A 19,839-nucleotide genomic window follows, 5' to 3' on the forward strand; every position below is an offset into this window, starting at 1 on the left:
TGTCATTGAAGTGAAGCAACAGTGTATTGACCCTGTTCCAGCTCCCATGTAACTCCCACTCCTTGTCTCCAGTGGCAACCCCCTTTAACCCCTGGTGTGAGCTATCACAGGCAGCGAGATCACAGCCAATCTTCCATAATAGCATCCTTCCTCCAAAGCTGTGTCCCAAAATAGCACCATATTCCATATTTAGTGCATTACTTTTCACCAGGGCCCATAGAGCTCTGGTCAAAAGTAGTGCACTATATAGGGAATTGTGTGCCATTCTGGACGCAGATCACATTCCTAATGTGGCATATTGTAAAATAGAGGGATACTAGGGATAGTATTTATCACGTCCTGTATACATAGGACATTACCGGACTGAAGACATAGCTTTAATAAATAACTTCCTGATATCTGTTTCCAGTTACATTAAAATATATTTTATTTTTATTAAATAAATGTCACTTCCCTGTGGCTGCAAACACAAGGTCATGATAAATAATACTTCAGAGTACCCTACCGGTTTTAATTGTGACCTTTTATACCAGTCATGAGGAATATCAAAGTATGAGCTAGCTGTCCTATCTGCAGAGCCTGATAGGGGAAACCATATTGCACACTGGTACCTGATTAGAATGTGTACTCATGTCTAGTCTATTGAATGGTTCAGTTTTGAGCCATCAGGTGGATGCTTCAGCCATCTTGGAGTTTCTTTTTAGGATTTGGCCAAGACCACACAGACCAAGGAGCAAACTTTATGGGCTTGTTTTGTGAGTGAGTGAGTGAGTGTAGATGAGTGTGGGGTAAGTATGGTTTTGGCTTTTAATGTGAACAAACCTCTAACATTGTCCTTCGCCTCCTGAGGGAATAAGTGACATGTTTCATTATTCACTGGTTTTAAAATTATTCAGCTGTGGATATTTTAAGTTGTTTTAAAGAAAATATAAATTCTTGGGGTATTCTTGTCTATGTTTCCATGTAGGGATATGTTGGTGTTACAAGTCAATAGTTTCCAAGACTACATCAGAATAGAATAGGTATGCATCCCAAATAATACCCTACTCCCTATTTAGTGCACTGCTTTTGACCAGAGCCCTATGGGCCTCATTTTTAAAAATTGTATTTTATTTTAACCTTTATTTAACTAGGCAAGTCAGTTAAGACAAATTCTTATTTACAATGATGGCCTACACCGGCCAAACCCAGACGACGCTGGGCGCCGCAATATGGGACTCCCAATCATGGCCGGAAATGATGCAGCCTGGTATCAAAAACGGAACTGCAGTGAATCCTTTTGCACTGAGATGCAGTGCCTTAGACCACTGCACCACTCGGGAGCCCTCATCAAAAGTAGTGCACTATATAGGGAATAGGGAGCTATTTGGGACACAACCTAGGCCTCTCGGGCTATTATGCTCCAACAGAGGAACCACTAGCTATAACATCAATATTAGAACCACATTCCTGTAGTGTTTTTTATCACAACTTCTAAAAGGGCTTAACTCTCCTAATCTTTTCATAACTACATTCTTTACACCTGTTTCCCTAAAGAAGTTAAACTCTTGACCTCAACAATATTTTGGGCCATAGGGGAATATAAAGGATTGTGTTTATAATGGCGGGTCTCTCTAGGAAACTTATAAAAGGACGTTTTAAAGGGGTGCCAGTATAAACAGAGGGATAAAGATAAAAGTAAAAATGATGTATTTGGACTGGTTAACTGAAATGCACATTAGTGGAGTTTGCTGCACTTTCAGTGAGGTTGAAATTTGACGCCCTACTGCTTCTAAGTTATGTGACACACATTTCAGTAATTACATTACCTAGATTAGATAAACTTTATTAGAACCCCCTCATGCTGTAAATGAAAGATTTCACAGTGTTTCACTGAGAACACATCAGATTGATGAAGAGGGTAGTAACCAGATAAGACAGCCAGTGGCAAAACAGGCAGAACACAGACAGGCCTCTGTGCTGTGGTCCTCCAAACCTTAGGGCAATGATCACGCTTAGAACACCCTGATCTTGTTTATGAAGGATTTCATGGTTTTCTCTGAGGACACATGAAGGATCAATGACAGGGGGTCAACTCAACAGCATAGCAGCCAGGCAGAACACAGACAGGCCTGTTCTGTTCTTCAGTATGTGCTGTTAGAGGTCCTCTCCAGACGTCAGTGATCTCCACGCTTCCTCCCAAAGGTCAGGGGTTACCAGCCTGGGGATGCTGGTGTGGAAAGTCTTGACATGGCATCTAATGGACAGATTGTGTCTCTCTTCCTGTGAGCCAAACGGCGAGTGCCCCACAAAATGGACAGGGGGAATTCCAGCCAGCCCCCTCTCTATGTCCGAGCTGAGGCCATTGTGTCTGAGAATACAACAACCCGCAGGACCCGAGACCCATTCAAAGGCAGGAAAGAGAAGAGCCGCTTAAGCTGACAAACAGGATATATTTACAGTAGAGGAGTCAATATGTTATTGCCAGGGCTGTAGCCAGGGTCTGAGTTTTAGTCGGGTTGGGGGATACAATAAATGTAAAGAAAGTTAAAGCTCATTTACTGCATTTCTATAAAATGTAAAAACTCTAAAATGCTATTTGGATAACAGAATAAACAAGCAAAATTACCTTAGCCATTATCACATTGGTTGCTGTAGGTTCATTCACCTCAGTTGATCTACTAAAACATAGCCTATTAGCTATACAATTACTCCCATTAACTTAGCGCCGCAATTAAAAACTATAATTGAATCTGTACAGAGGGCTCTGTTAGCAGAAAATGTATGTTATTAACAAAAGTTAAAACTATGTTAACTTTAGAGAACCTTTTTGGTGATTGCAGTTTTACAGCTAATTTCCTGCAATTATACACATTTTGACATGCCTTACCAGTCAAAAGTTTGGACACACCTACTCATTCCAGGGATTTTCTTTATTTTTTTACTATTTTCTACATTGTAGAATAAAAAATTGAGAAATAACACATATGAAATCATGTTGTAACCAAAAAAGTGTTAAACCAATCAAAATTAGTTTTATATTTGAAATTCTTCAAAGTAGCCACCCTTTTCATTGATGACAGCTTTGCACACTCTTGTCATTCTCTCAACCAGCTTCAGGAGGTAGTCTCCTGGAATGCATTTCAATTAACAGGTGTGCCTTGTTAAGTTAATTTGTGGAATTGATTTCCTTCTTAGTGCGTTTGAGCCAATCAGTTGTGTTGTGACAAGGTAAGGGTGGTATACAGAATATAGCCCTATTGGGTAAAAGACCAAGTCCATATTATGGCAAGAACAGCTCAAATAAGCAAAGAGAAACAACAGTCCATCAAAGGCAGAATTCCACTGTCCAGTGTCTGTGCTCTTTTGCCCATCTTAATCTTTTATTTTTATTGGCCAGTCTAAGATATGGCTTTTTCTTTGCAACTCTGCCTAGAAGGCCAGCATCCCGGAGTCTCCTCTTCACTGTTGACGTTGAGACTGGTGTTTTGTGGGTACTATTTAATGAAGCTGCCAGTTGAGGACTTGTGAGGCGTCTGTTTCTCAAACTAGACACTCTAATGTACTTGTCCTCTTGCTCAGTAGTGCACCGCGGCCTCCCACTCCTCTTTCTATTCTGGTTAGACCGAGTTTGCACTGTTCTGTGAAGGGAGTAGGACACAGCATTGTACGAGATCTTCAGTTTCTTGGCAATTTCTTGCATGGAATAGCCTTCATTTCTCAGAACAAAAATAGAAGGACGAGTTTCAGAAAAAAGTACTTTTTCTGGACATTTTGAGCCTGTAATCGAACCAACAAATGCTGATGCTCCAGATACTCAACTAGTCTAAAGGCCAGTTTTATTGCTTCTTTAATCAGAACAGTTTCCATCTGCTAACATAATTGCAAAAGGGTTTTCTAATTATCAATTAGCCTTTTAAAATTATAAACTTGGATTAGCTAACACAACGTGCCATTGAAACACAGAACTGATGGTTGCTGATAATTGGTCTCTGTACACCTATGTAGATATTCCATAATTTTTTTTTGTCAGTTTCCAACTACATTAACAATGTCTACATTGTATTTCTGATCAATTTGATGCTATTTTAATGGACAAAAAATTTGCTTTTCTTTCAAAAACAAGGACATTTCTAAGTGACCCCAAACTTTTGAACGCTAGTATATATATATATATATATACACACACACACATCTATTTCAAAAAATTTCAGACGATATGACCTCGTTGTCCTCATATGTAGCTACGGCCCTGGTTATTGTTAACTCGCCTCTTTCAGCGATAGGACGTTTTCTGATTATAAAACAGCATTCTGGCACTGTGTAGTTAAGACATTCTTTAGAATGACTTGTCAGTGCAGAGGTTACCATCAAGATGAAACCTTCAGTCTTACATGTGGCCCAACAGGTAGGACCTCATATGCAGCAGCAGATAAAGAGACAGTACCCAGATGTTTAAGTTCCAATGAGCGCCTACGTTCCAAACAAGCCACTAATGAATGTTCCAATGTCCATACTATCATACCACTTGGAATGAAGCAATGCATTGAGCATACATTCTAAGTAGTATACAAGTGGGGATGTAACTGTATGAGACTTTCCTGTGTCTCAGGTAAAGGGACAGGTCAGAGATGTACCTGTATGAGAGTAGATGAACCACAGGGCTCCGGTCAACAAGGCACCGATCACAAATGCAGCGAAGGCGATCCCAACCACGGTTGGAGTGTCCAACACATACAAGATGTCTGAGAGAGAGAACAGGGTAGATTGTTATTCAATGACTTGACAACATGACTTCACCTTGGTCTGAACGTGAGGTAGCGACAGCATGTATTTTTCTCTGGTAGTGACAGCATGAAAACAAGTTATATGCAAATGACATAACTCCATCTGGACATCAAGTATTATGTCAAAGTGGCCTAAGATCCTGAGATATAAAAATCATTGGTTAAGAATTTCCTAGTCAATGACTGACTTACTTTCCCCTAGGGGGTCAGCAGGGTTTTGTGATGCCGTGAGGGTGGGATGAACTGAAACATAAAATACAGACTGGTGTTAATATAGAACAACAATTGAACAACATTACATTTGTAGATACATGAAAACACCACATCACAACTATGTGTTGAAGGGTCAATAACACTTGCTGTGACATAAAATGACAGCACTTATAAATCAAAGCTGAGTAACCCAATGAACCTAACTACTGTGGGATAACCAGGTCTTGGCAATGTGCCCTGGGTAAAAGTAGTGCACTACAAAGGGAACAGAGTGCAGAGATGAACTTGTTGACTCCTAACATTTCTGCTTATTCCTTCATTACTTCTGAACAAACCATACAATGGTGCTTGTTGTGTAGAGGCGAACTCAAGAGCAGGTTAGTTCCGGGTCCAAACTATTCCGGGAAAGAACACCTTTTTTCATTCCATCAAGACGGACGATAATAGAACCATCAGAGTATAGTTGGATTTCACATGGGACCCCCCTCCCTTCATCCCTCCCCTCCAAACCACTCAGTGACTGTCCTGCTCCATCTCTCAATCCTTCCCCTCCATTCCCCCTTCATCCCACCCTCCTGTCATCCCTCCCACTGCTCCACCTCTCCAGTCTTATCTTATCTTTGGCTCGTAATGAAGAAAATGAAAAGCTGACCCGTCAACAATCAGAGATGCCCAACGACTTCCAGGTCAGAGGAGAGGATAGAGGAGCCGAAGACAAGTTGAGGCCAACAAAAATAGCACACTTTGGACATTTGTTTTACAGTACAGTTGTAGTTGTACAGTTGTAGTTGTACAGTACAGTTGTAGTTGTACAGTTGTAGTTGTACAGTACAGTTGTAGTTGTACAGTTATAGTTGTACAGTACAGTTGTAGTTGTACAGTACAGTCGTATGAAAAGACTGTAGCAGAAGATCTTTCAAAGCCTGGTCAGACTATGATTGGGAAGTTCCACCTCTGGGTTGCAGTTGGGGTTTTTGGCCGGCTGAGGTTGGGTCACAGCTCTGAGGTTCTGTGTAAGGGTCCCTGCCCTGCTCCCATCTAGCCTCGCCTGCCCATGTGCTCTAACAAAGATGGTTGAGTCAGTTATCCCTGGGTCTTCCCCCCAGACCAACTTTCCTACTAGCACATCTGCCAATAGTATGAAAGAGACCCTAAGGTTCAACCATTCTCCATGTAAGAAGCAAAGCTTTGTTCTTCATACTTATTCAGATTCCACAAAGATCTCAGCTGTGCTAAGTGTGTGAGAGAAAGGGAGAGAGAAAGAGAGAGAGTGGGAGAGAGAGAGAGAGAAATAGAGAGAGAGAAGAGAGAGAGAGAGAGAGGGAGAGAGAGAAAGAGAGAGAGAAAGAGGAAACTAAAGGCAAGGCGATGTTCTCATCTCCGTATGCTCTAGACACAGTTGACCCTGAACCGATAGCACCTCAATAGAGTCAACGTCATTTGTTTGCCCAGCGTTTGCTGTTCACATAATAGAACAGAAGAACAGTCCTTTAGTGGCATGGTGCCTTGTTTCTCTTAACATCTGACCCTTGACCTCTAATCCAAATCCCCAAAGTGTGTAGAAATGACTAATGGAGTCCATATGAGATCCTTGACATTTGAGGCCTGTACTCAAATAAACCATATGCCAGTTGACTTGGTTGCACAATTTACAGGCAGTCAGTCAGATAACAGGAATTCAGTCAGAAAATGTTGTGTTGTATAATTACTGTACTGTAAACAAGTCCACTTCAAAAGAAAAGCATAGGGAGATATGCAACAGGCGATTCAAAATGGCGGTGCTCTGACGAAGTTGGTTGTTGACTGAAAGCTTAGCACATTATAATTCGCATCTGAAGCTTAGCACTGAACCTGCATCTGATTCAAGTGTGCAGACTTTTTTTGATAGCTCAACGTTCTCGCCAGTACTCAACATTACTACTGTCCCTTCTGTTAGCTTTCCTTACAGCTCACAGTTCAGTAAAAAGGGTGACAATGTATTTATGCTGTGAGGCAGTATATCTAACTTTGATGGCTGAGCTTTGATGCTGTTATGTTTTTCCGTGCAACAAACTGCCTACAAACGTCCCTCTTTGATTTGGAGATCAAGCTGAACTCATTGGATACTGTCCAGTACAGGACTCAGGTTGCTTGAAAATACTGCTTGTTGTCTTTGCCATCTCAGCATAAGAGATGCCTTTGTATAAAAAGCATGGTATCTGAGCCCAGCTGTATTTTTTTCATTAGGCTTTATGTGCTTACTTAATATCCCTTTGCCACGGGAAACAAATCCACAGCCCGGCCTGGCATAAGTACTGGTATTGGCAGGAACACAACACCCCCTGCCCACTGCCAAGGTTGGCTTGGTTACAGTAGGCTAGGTTTGGCATATACTGCATACTCAGAGCCCACTTGGGTGATTACTCCATCCTTATGGGTCTCTGATCACCAATAGCTAAAAGCAGCTGAGGTTGTTGAGGTTCTTTATTTCCAAACATCATCAATGAAAGATATATCCCTTGATTACAACATCTCAGTCTGAGCCTAATATTCAGACCCGCAGAGGAGTGGTGCTCACAGTCAAATCAAGTGGCACCCTATTCCCTTAGGGCTCTGGTCAAAAGTAGTGCACTATCTAGGGAATAGGGTGCCAATTCTGATGTAGCCTGAGTCTGTACACAATGTTTAGGCCCTGCAGCAGCATGGTGCTCCTTTGTCAACATAGGCCAAATCAAGTCTAGTAAATACTCCTCAGGTCCCCACTACTGTTTGCCATGCTTCATTTACTCTGGGCACAATGCCAGCCCTTAGTGATTAATACAGTATGATTAGTACTGCATCCTAAATTGCAGCCTATTCCCTTTATAGTGCACTACTTTTACCATGGCCCATAGGGAATATGGTGTCATTTGGGATGCACCTTGTGGGTCAATAGGGGTTTACTCATCACACCCACCGACAACAGTCCACTTGTTGATGTATTCACCCCATAGGGGGATGCTGATTAGAATGTGAAAACAGGTCCATTTAGATCATAATGAGTATAATGAGATGTAGGACACCCCACCCACTCTCTGATCACACACACTCATACGCACACAGTCCCAGCCCTCTGAGCCCCAGAGAAGAGAACAACTGACTGACTGACTGAGTGAATAAGTGATTTGCTAATGCAGTGATGAGGGGGCCTCAAGCTCTGGATATTCTCCCAAACCTAGCGAGAAGACCACTTCTCCCTCCTTTCTTTACCGGGAAGGGGAGGTCACAGAGAAGGTTCTAAGTGAAAACAACTGGAGCTCTCTGCTGGATGGATGTGGATGACTCGTCTTTTTCCACTCCTTTCGCACAGTACTGCTTGGTAGAACTGTGATAGAACATGGCTGGGGCCTCATCTGGGGCCTCAGCGCCAGCAGCAAGCCACCCATACCCCAGCTATGCTCGACTGCTCCAATCAACCTCTCTCTCACACACACACACACACACACACACACAGACTCCCACCACAAGCTAATAAACTCCAGATGCAGGGATGGAGGGATGCGCTCCGCAATGTGTCTCCTCTCTTTCTGCAGAACTGAGGTTGATTTTCCCTGGGACGTCCTTTCTGCCACCCAGACTGTTCTCTGATTTACTCTCTCTGTCTTCCTGTCCTTCTTCAATGACTTCAAAACAGTTCTGGCTCTTTACATGTGTCTTAGTTAAGCAGGCTCCGCATACAGGATGTCTCAGTTAGACTAGTCTCTCTCCACAGACATTCATATAAATGTTAGCCAGCCAGCACAAGACGTCCAGTACGTCTCGCGAGACTACAGTAAGATTAGACTGTCTCTGATGTATAGGGAGGGAAGAAGGGAAGGAGGGAAAGATGGAACGAGTTCTTTGAAGTAGTTCTTACATGCCATCCTCCTCATATACAGTGCCTTGCGAAAGTATTCGGCCCCCTTGAACTTTGCGACCTTTTGCCACATTTCAGGCTTCAAACATAAAGATATAAAACTGTATTTCTTTGTGAAGAATCAACAACAAGTGGGACACAATCATGAAGTGGAACGACATTTATTGGATATTTCAAACTTTTTTAACAAATCAAAAACTGAAAAATTGGGTGTGCAAAATTATTCAGCCCCTTTACTTTCAGTGCAGCAAACTCTCTCCAGAAGTTTAGTGAGGATCTCTGAATGATCCAATGTTGACCTAAATGACTAATGATGATAAATACAATCCACCTGTGTGTAATCAAGTCTCCGTATAAATGCACCTGCACTGTGATAGTCTCAGAGGTCCGTTAAAAGCGCAGAGAGCATCATGAAGAACAAGGAACACACCAGGCAGGTCCGAGATACTGTTGTGAAGAAGTTTAAAGCCGGATTTGGATACAAAAAGATTTCCCAAGCTTTAAACATCCCAAGGAGCACTGTGCAAGCGATAATATTGAAATGGAAGGAGTATCAGACCACTGCAAATCTACCAAGACCTGGCCGTCCCTCTAAAGTTTCAGCTCATACAAGGAGAAGACTGATCAGAGATGCAGCCAAGAGGCCCATGATCACTCTGGATGAACTGCAGAGATCTACAGCTGAGGTGGGAGACTCTGTCCATAGGACAACAATCAGTCGTATATTGCACAAATCTGGCCTTTATGGAAGAGTGGCAAGAAGAAAGCCATTTCTTAAAGATATCCATAAAAAGTGTTGTTTAAAGTTTGCCACAAGCCACCTGGGAGACACGCCAAACATGTGGAAGAAGGTGCTCTGGTCAGATGAAACCAAAATTGAACTTTTTGGCAACAATGCAAAACGTTATGTTTGGCGTAAAAGCAACACAGCTGAACACACCATCCCCACTGTCAAACACGGTGGTGGCAGCATCATGGTTTGGGCCTGCTTTTCTTCAGCAGGGACAGGGAAGATGGTTAAAATTGATGGGAAGATGGATGGTGCCAAATACAGGACCATTCTGGAAGAAAACCTGATGGAGTCTGCAAAAGACCTGAGACTGGGATGGAGATTTGTCTTCCAACAAGACAATGATCCAAAACATAAAGCAAAATCTACAATGGAATGGTTCAAAAATAAACATATCCAGGTGTTAGAATGGCCAGGTCAAAGTCCAGACCTGAATCCAATCGAGAATCTGTGGAAAGAACTGAAAACTGCTGTTCACAAATGCTCTCCATCCAACCTCACTGAGCTCGAGCTGTTTTGCAAGGAGGAATGGGAAAAAATGTCAGTCTCTCGATGTGCAAAACTGATAGAGACATACCCCAAGCGACTTACAGCTGTAATCGCAGCAAAAAGTGGCGCTACAAAGTATTAACTTAAGGGGGCTGAATAATTTTGCACGCCCAATTTTTCAGTTTTTGATTTGTTAAAAAAGTTTGAAATATCCAATAAATGTCGTTCCACTTCATGATTGTGTCCCACTTGTTGTTGATTCTTCACAAAAAAATACAGTTTTATATCTTTATGTTTGAAGCCTGAAATGTGGCAAAAGGTCGCAAAGTTCAAGGGGGCCAAACACTTTCGCAAGGCACTGTATTTTGGATAAGCTGGCTCATCATAGAGATTACATTGGATATGAGGACTGTACAGTAGGTTAGCATTAGTCCACTCACCAGGTTCCTCCTCCTCTGTGTCATGTTCATCTACCACCACTAGGGTCTTGGTAGAAGTCCTGGTGTTCATCATCATGGCTAGGATGATCTCTCCGTTGACAGACGTACAAGCCTCGTTCGGTTGGATACACTGCATGGAGAGAAACACAATCACAATGAGACCACTGAGAGATCCAAGATAATTCAGCCTTGGTATTCATACACCCTGTGAAAATATTTCGTACAGTATATTACTTTCATTCATATCTTATGAATTTCATTAATTTCATATGTTACATAACACATGGAGTTTCCTATTCAAATAAACCGTTTTTCGTATGATTTGCTTATCAGCCATGAGACTGTTACATGCTTTTCATTCATATGACAAAAGCAGTTTATAAGACCAATCAATAATCAGATCTCTACACCTTTACCCAAGACCAAGCATGCCTTTTGATCTTTGACCACACATATCATTTTCCAAGAAATCATACCTAGTCAAAACTCATGTTCCTTCCCCTGATCCCTATCCTACCCATGATGTAAATAATGAGCTGCAGTGCTGCTCTGGCGTGAGTCAGCTTAGAGCCCCAGCCTGACTCTGACAGGACATTTTAATGTAAAATACCCTCCGAGACCCAAATAGAGGGTGGCTGGGTGAGCACTGAGCAGAAAGAACTGCTTGGAAAAGGTTATGAAAGTGGAATGACTTAGCAGAGATGGAGGGAGAGTGAGAGAGAGAACGAGAGAAAAAGAGGGGAGTGAAAAAAGGAGAGAGACAGATACAGAGAGAGAGAAAGCGTGAGAGAGAGAACAAACACCATTGTAAATACAACCTATATTTATGTTTATTCATGTTCCCTTTTGTACTTTAACTATTTGCACATCAATACAACACTGTATAAAGACATAATATTTATTATTTTGGAACCTTTGTGAGTGTAATGTTTACTGTACATTTTTATTGTTTATTTCACTTTTGTTTATTGTCTATTTCACTTGCTTTGGCAATGTTAACATATGTTTACCATGCCAATAAAGCCCCTTAAATTGAAGCAAATTGAATTGAATTGAGAGAGACAGGACTAAATGCAAGAGAGAATGCGTGCGAGAGAGAGGGAGAGACAGAGGGGGAGAGAGAGAGAGCGAGAAAGAGAGAGAAAGAGAGGGGGGGGGGGCTAAAGGCAAGAGAGAGAGAATGGGATTCTGGTACGGTGAGGAGAGGGGAAAGTGAAAATGACACTTGAGTTGTTGGCTTGTTTTGGTTCTACAGATGGTTTCTTAGGAAACCTGAAGTAGATGTATGCTTCTTGCTCTGGTTCAGAATGGATTGAGACTGACAGATGGTGCAGCAGGCCTAGCTTTTGCCAAGTCTGCAAACTGGAGCACAGACCTTCTGAATGGCTGAACTGCCCAGTCACACAGTAAACACTACCTAACTTACGCCGAGTGCTCTTCAAACTACCATGAAATGTATGAATCATTGCATAGACCACAGATTCAGGTCATGCCAGTTAAGTCTGGGTTACTGCATGTAGGGCTTTGAAAGAGGTAGATGCTACAGTATGTACCACTGGCAATGCAGGAGTTTGGTCTAGCAGTGGCACAGCCAGGCTCTGAACTACACATGCCCCGTGAAAGACCAGGGTTCAATCCCTGGGCCGACATCTACAACTCTTCATACTGCACCTCTTATTTGTCCACCCACCCCTATTCAACATTATCTATCCCAAAAATGTATCAGGTCATTTGTCAATGGCTTATGCTCCTCGCAGTTTACTCTGAGTCGATATTTACATCATGCCCACAAATTGGGGAAAACATTTTTCCCAATTGTAAAGGAGCCAACTTCATCATAGATTTTTTGTTATGTAGAAAGAAAAAAACCATTCTGAAAAGCTGCTGTGTTGTTCAATGTACATGTAACCAGATCAAAAATCACGACCTACAATTTGCAATGCTCCCACGTAGCGAAATAGAACCAGCGAGAAGTGCTCTGTGGCTTCAGGCTATTCAGCATGAGAGAGGGAAATGTGGAGACCTGGTGGTCAAGTAGGCGACACCTAGCTACAGTGCCTTCAGAAAGTATTCACACCCCTTGACTTGTTCCACATTTTGTTGTGTTACAGCCTGAATATAAAATTGATTAAATTTAGATTTTTTTACTCATTTATAGAAAATGTAAAGCTAAAATCAACCCCTTTGTTATGGCAAGCCTAAATAAGTTCAGGAGTAAAAATGTGCTTAACAAGTCACATAATAAGTGGCACCCACTCTGTGTGCAATAATAGTGTTTAACATGATTAATAAAGACCAGACAGGGTTTTCCAGTGCCTCGCAAAGAAGGACACCTATTTGTAGATGGGTAAAAAATAAAGCAGACATTGAATATCCCTTTGAGCATGGTGAAGTTATTCATTGTACAATGGATGGTGTATCAATACACCCAGTCACTACAAAGATACAGGTGTCCTTCTTAACTCATGTTGGAGAGGAAAGACACTGCTCAGGGATTTCACCATGAGGCCAATGGTGACTTTAAAAGAGTTACAGAGTTTAATGGCTGTGATAGGCGAAAACTGAGGATGGATCAACAACATTGTAGTTAGTATCCACAATACTAACCTAAATGACAGGGTGAAATGAAGGAAGCCTGAACAGAATACAATTATTCCAAAACATGCATCCCGTTTGCAATAAGGCACTGAAGTAAAACTGGAAAAAAAGCTAAAATAATTGCTTTTTTCCACATACTCAGTATTCATATCCCAAAAGAAAGAAATGATCTCACTACAATACATTACAATAGAAAGTTATCAAAAATAGATAAGATCTTGCTATCATGGAAAGGAAAATACTTGTCTATTTGTTGAAAAATCACCCTGATGAACTCTTTAGTCATATTCCAGTTGACCTATTTGCTTCTGGTCTAGCCTACACCTAGCAACCAGTTTTTCAAATTATATAAGCAAAAAAAAATATATTTTATTTGTAACGGCAAGCCAGACAAAATTAAACGGGCCGATTTATATAATGACGATGAATGATTAAATATTAAAGAATTAGACCTCTCACTAAAGACTTCAGTCATACAAAAGTTATACTTAAATCCAAACTGGTTCCTATAGTAGATTAGTAACAATGTCTCATCCTATGTTCAAGAATAGCCTTTTCCCGTTTATTCAGATTATAACCTCTCAAATCAAATCAAATTTTGTTTGTCACATACACATGGTTAGCAGATGTAGCAAAATGCTTGTGCTTCTAGTTCCGACAATGCGGTAATAACCAATGAGTAATCTAACCTAACAATTTCAAAACAACTACCTTATACACACAAGTGTAAAGGGATGAAGAATATGTACATACAAATATATGAATGAGTGATGATACAGAATGGCATAGGCAAGATGCAGTAGATGGTATTGGGTACAGTATATACATATGAGATGAGTAATGTAGGGTATGTAAATATATAAAAGTGGCATTGTTTAAAGTGGCTAGTGATACATGTATTACATAAAGATGGCAAGAAGCAGTAGATGGAATAGAGTACAGTATATACATATGAGATAAGTAATGTAGGGTATGTAAACATTATATAAAGTGGCATTGTTTAAAGTGGCTAGTGATACATTTTTTACATCAATTTTTCCATGATTAAAGTGGCTGGAGTTGAGTCAGTATGTTGGCAGAAGCCACTCAATGTTAGTGGTGGCTGTTTAACAGTCTGATGGCCTTGAGATAGAAGCTGTTTTTCAGTCTCTCTGTCCCTGCTTTGATGCACCTGTACTGACCTCACCTTCTGGATGATAGCGGAGTGAACAGGCAGTGGCTCGGGTGGTTGTTGTCCTTGATGATCTTTTTGGCCTTCCTGTGACATCGGGTGGTGTAGGTGTCCTGGAGGGCAGGTAGTTTGCCCTCGGTGATGCGTTGTGCAGACCTCACTACCCTCTGGAGAGCCTTACGGTTGTGGGTGGAGCAGTTGCCGTACCAGGCGGTGATACAGCCTGACAGGAAGCTCTCGATTGTGCATCTGTAAAAGTTTGTGAGTGCTTTTGATGACAAGCCGAATTTCTTCATTCTCCTGAAGTGGAAGAGGCGCTGCTGCACCTTCTTCACCACGCTGTCTGTGTGAGTGGACCAATTCAGTTTGTCCGTGATGTGTACGCCGAGGAACTTAAAACGTGCTACCCTCTCCACTACTGTCCCGTCGATGTGGATAGGGGGGTGCTCCCTCTGCTGTTTCCTGAAGTCCACGATCACTCCTTTGTTTTGTTGACGTTGAGTGTGAGGTTATTTTTCTGACACCACAGTCTGAGGGCCCTCACCCTCGGAGTGGCCGTCTCGTCGTTGTTGGTAATCAAGCCTACCACTGTAGTGTCGTCTGCAAACTTGATGATTGAGTTGGAGGGGTGCATGGCCAAGCAGTCGTGGGTGAACAGGGAGTACAGGAGAGGGCTCAGAATGCACCCTTGTGGGGCCCCAGTGTTGAGGATCAGCGGGGTGGAGATGTTGTTACCTACCCTCACCACCTGGGGGCGGCCTGTCAGGAAGTCCAGTACCCAGTTGCACAGGGCAGGGTCGAGACCCAGAGTCTCGAGCTTGATGACGAGTTTGGAGGGTACTATGGCGTTAAATGCTGAGCTGTAGTCGATGAACAGCATTCTCACATAGGTATTCCTCTTGTCCAGATGGGTTAGGGCAGTGTGCAGTGTGGTTGCGATTGCATCGTCTGTGGACCTATTGGGGCGGTGAGCATATTGGAGTGGGTCTAGGGTGTCAGGTAGGGTGGAGGTGATATGGTCCTTGACTAGTCTCTCAAAGCACTTCATGATGACGGAAGTGAGGTAGTTGTTTAGCTCAGTTACCTTAGCTTTCTTGGGAACAGGAACAATGGTGGCCCTCTTGAAGCATGTGGGAACAGCAGACTGGGATAAGGATTGATTGAATATGTCCGTAAACACACCAGCCAGCTGGTCTCCGCATGCTCTGAGGACGCGGCTGGGGATGCCGTCTGGGCCGGCAGCCTTGTGAGGGTTAACATGTTTAAATGTTTTACTCACGTCTGCTGCAGTGAAGGAGAGTCCGCAGGTTTTGGTAGCGGGCCGTGTCAGTGGCACTGTATTGTCCTCAAAGCGAGCAAAGAAGTTGTTTAGTCTGTCTGGGAGCAAGACATCCTGGTCCGTGACGGGGCTGGTTTTCTTTTTGTAATCCGTGATTGACCCTGCCACATAGCTCTTGTGTCTGAGCCGTTGAATTGCGACTCTACTTTGTCTCTATACTGACGCTTAGCTTGTTTGATTGCCTTGCGGAGGAAATAGCTACACTGTTTGTATTCGGTTATGTTTCCGGTCACCTTGCCCTGGTTAAAAGCAGTGGTTTGCGCTTTCAGTTTCGCGCAAATGCTGCCATCAATACACAGTTTCTGGTTTGGGAATATTTTAATAGTTGCTGTGGGTACAACATTGCCGATGCACTTGCTAATAAACTCGCTCACCGAATCAGCGTATTTGTCAATGTTGTTGTTTTACGCAATGCGGAACATATCCCAGTCTACATGATCGAATCAATCTTGAAGCATGGAATCAGATTGAACGGACCAGCGTTGAACAGACCTGAGCACGGGAGCTTCCTGTTTTAGTCTCTGTCCATAGGCAGGGAGCAATAAAATTGAGTCGTGGTCAGCTTTTCCGAAAGGAGGGCAGGGGAGGGCCTTATATGATGAAAATTACAGGCCTCTCATCTTTTTAATTGGGAGAACTTGCACAATTGGTGGCTGACTAAATACTTTTTTGCCCCACTGTATATATTTTAGCTTAGCACATGCAAAATCCTAGAGGAAAACCTGGTTCAGTCTGCTTTTCAACAGATGCTGGGAGGAAAATGCACCTTTCAGCAGGAAAATAACCTAAAACATAAAGCCAAATATACACTGGAGTTGCTTACCAAGACGGCATTGAATGTTCCTGAGTGGCCTAGTTACAGTTAAATCAGCTTGAACATTTAGGACCTTGAACATGGCTGTCTAGCAATGAACAACATCCAACTTGACAGAGCTTGAAGAATTTTTTAAAGAATAATGTGCAAATATTATATAATCCAGGTGTGCAAAGCTCTTAGAGACTTACCCAGAAAGACTCACAGCTATAATTGCTGCCAAACGTGATTGTAACATGCATTGTCTCTGGGGTCTGAATACAAAAATGATATATTTCTGTATTTCATTTTCAATAAATGTGCAGAAATCTCTAAAAACACTTTGTCATTATGGGGTATTGTGTGTAGATGGGTGAGATTTTTATTTATTACAATTCAGGTTGTAAGACAACAAAATGTGGAATAAGTCAAGGGGTATGAATACTTTCTGAAGGCACTGTATGTGTGTGTGTGTAAAACATTTAATCACAGGTAAGAAATGTAACGTGTTTAGTCTGTTTGTAATTCCACTCACTACTTGTAGCTGTATAATCTGTTTGTTTGTGTTGTTGGTCTTTGCTAGCTTAATGTTCCAGTCAGTAGCTAGCTAGCACTCACTCGCGTGGCTCCTAGCACTGTCATGAAAAGGGGCATGTATTATGTTTTTCTAAGTAGTGAGAAGGCTCGGGAGCAGGCAATGTTTAAAAGCAATCTTTAGGTGTTGTACTTTTCTTAAATGTAGTTTTGTAATTGACTAAAACATGTAGACAACAAGAAAATTACGTTCTGTAAGCCAATAGGGTAGCCAAAGTAACCACAGGTTGTTTTCCTCACAGGTGGGCGGGGCCGTGACGCTCTAGCTAATATAGACTGGGACTATAGGAGCCAAGGACGTCAAGTAACTCAAGAAATAAAACAAATATGGAGAAAAACTAAAACATACCATTGCCAGTCCCTGGTTATTGTGGGGTCTCTTAGAGCAAACGGACATTTCACAGTGCAGGAAGAGCAATGATTCATTGAAGTGTGAGTTGAAGGTGAAGCTGAACCTCTTGTTGTCGGTCTGGGAGTGGGAGATAGGTAGGTCTCTCTGACTGTAGTATTTGACGGTGTCGTCTGTAGGGCAGATATTCTCGATCAGGGTATAGTCTGACGCGATGTTGGGGTTTGAGTTGGCAGAGATGAAGCAGGTCTGGATCATGAAGCCAAGATCTGGGTCGACTTTGAAGGCTCCAATCTGATGGGAGAAATACAAAAATACAAAAAATCAAGATCAAACAAAACATTGTGTTAAACATTGTGTCATTTTTCACAAAAACAATCAACTCATGTACCAAAATATTGTCCAGTTTATAATGTGTAAGCAAGGTGTAGAGGTTATATGATTGATACAGCCTCTAAAGATGTCAGATGATTCTATTTACAAATCCTCTCATCGACGTCGTTGAATTGATAAACTATCTGTTTCCCTCTGCAAAGTTGTGTGAGGAACACCATCTTGGCAAATGTCTGTACACCCTCTGTCAGTCCAGGAGCTATTTGTTTTAACACAGAGAACAAGCTAAAGGAACACTATCAGAGTGCTATCAGGTCCAAGAATCACAAATCCTGTGGATTTCAGTCCCTTCAAACGTTTTAAGAGGATCTTTCTTTCGGCAGACCACAAGGCATTTCCCTGAGTTATGGGTTGCATCCCAAATGGCACCCTATTCCCCATATAGTGCACTGCTTTCGACCAGAAACCTATGGACCCTGGAATAGGGTGCCATTTGGGACGAAACATGACTTATTATCCCCCTGCTGCTTTCTCTCTCCCTTTTCTCTGAAAAATCTACATGTGTTTTACTGTTTTCTGGCTGTGCCATCGACATGCCAAGGTTGTCAAAAAGCTTGACCAGTCAAAAGCACACATGTAAGCACGCAGGCACGGACACACACACACACACACACACACACACACACACACACACACACACACACACACACACTGCATTCAAAGGACAGCTCATCGTTGGCAGCGACTAGTGAAAACCCAGTGAGCACTGTACATGCAGGCTGTGACCTGACCTATGAGTAACACAAGTTATGACACACTTGTTGCACAACAGCAGTTTCCTATACAGCTTAGTTTGGGCTGTAGCCTCAGGGGCTAGGGCAGGTCACGGCAGATCTCAGCCCAGTGTGAGAGGTGTGGAGGTGGGAGAGAAAGGGCTAGAAAGGGACTAAGGACTAGGCCCCATGGCCCCACACACAGAGCTCTTTGTGACTTGTTGCTGCTGTCTCTCTGAGGCCACACTGTCAGAGCAGCCGTCCTCCTCAAATAGCTCCAGAAATCAACACTTCAAAGAGCCTCACTGTGTGGATCTCGAACTTATCTTACACAACCTCCCGATAGGACCTCCTTAGTAATTACTTATCAGTGCTATTAGCAAGGTACATTCTGGACTTTCCAGACAGAATAAATAGACGATAAGGTCTCTGGGGAGAATTCTAAATGCCATACAGTACTGTATGTGCCAGGACACTTTAAGACAGAGATGATGGCTGGGAGGGGTAGTTAACAGCAGAAAGACGATATGTTAACTTTATATCCTTCCGACCCAGACCAAATATCAACGGACCCTGTGGAAGCTAAAACACTAACAGATGAAAGTGGACCAGACCAGTGTACACACAGAACAGTCCTCACTGTTGTTTTGACAGGCCTCATATTAAGAGAGACAGAGACACAGACATATACACACACACAGACAATCCTGGCTCTTGTGAAATCGCTCCAACTCACATGTCCCAACATCTGGATACTAGGCTACTAATTATATTCATCTGAGCGAATCACACACAGACTAAAAATATAACAGACACAATGTACTTAAATGTATTTAGTACAGTTTATAGTATTTCACTGCTTCGTTTACCTCTACGAAGACCTGTTTATTTTTGGAGACGGTATGGAAGGCCTGGGTAGACGGATAACGGAAGAGATGGGTGTTGTACAGCTCCATGTTAACCATGACGTCGGTGCTGAGCAGTTCCTTTGCTGCCGGGGCAATACGAGGGAACGATCCTGATGATCCTGATCCTCCTAGAGTGTCCTGGTTCTTCCTGTAGGTGCAGTTGAACTGGAGAGAGGCGGGAGAGAGGAGAGAAAGCCAGTCAAAACAGTTGAACTGGAGGGACAAGGAGAGAAGAGCCAATCCAAACAGTTGAACTGGGGGAGGGGTGAAGAGCCAATCAAAACAGATGAATTGGAGGGGTGAAGAAGAGAAGAGCCAATCACAACATAATCATGGTTCTAACATACCCTGGCCCTCACCTTTGTCCTCATCCTGACCCTCACCATCCCCCTGGCCCTTACCCTGGCCC

General features: G+C 42.5%; 1 protein-coding gene across 1 annotated transcript in view; it reads right to left on the minus strand.

Annotated features, from left to right (window-relative positions):
- Positions 1-19,839, minus strand: part of LOC139409402 (transforming growth factor beta receptor type 3-like) — a 140,087-nt gene that overhangs the window by 10,095 nt on the left and 110,153 nt on the right. The window contains exons 13-17 of the mRNA XM_071154513.1: positions 19,392-19,595; positions 17,417-17,710; positions 10,573-10,702; positions 4,959-5,009; positions 4,617-4,724 (exon numbers count right to left, since the gene is read on the minus strand). Coding sequence (XP_071010614.1) covers positions 4,617-4,724; positions 4,959-5,009; positions 10,573-10,702; positions 17,417-17,710; positions 19,392-19,595 — 787 coding nt within the window. The remainder of the gene's footprint in view (positions 1-4,616; positions 4,725-4,958; positions 5,010-10,572; positions 10,703-17,416; positions 17,711-19,391; positions 19,596-19,839) is intronic.

The sequence above is a fragment of the Oncorhynchus clarkii genome, chromosome 5, assembly GCF_045791955.1.
Source record: "Oncorhynchus clarkii lewisi isolate Uvic-CL-2024 chromosome 5, UVic_Ocla_1.0, whole genome shotgun sequence".
Taxonomy (NCBI): Eukaryota; Metazoa; Chordata; class Actinopteri; order Salmoniformes; family Salmonidae; genus Oncorhynchus; species Oncorhynchus clarkii.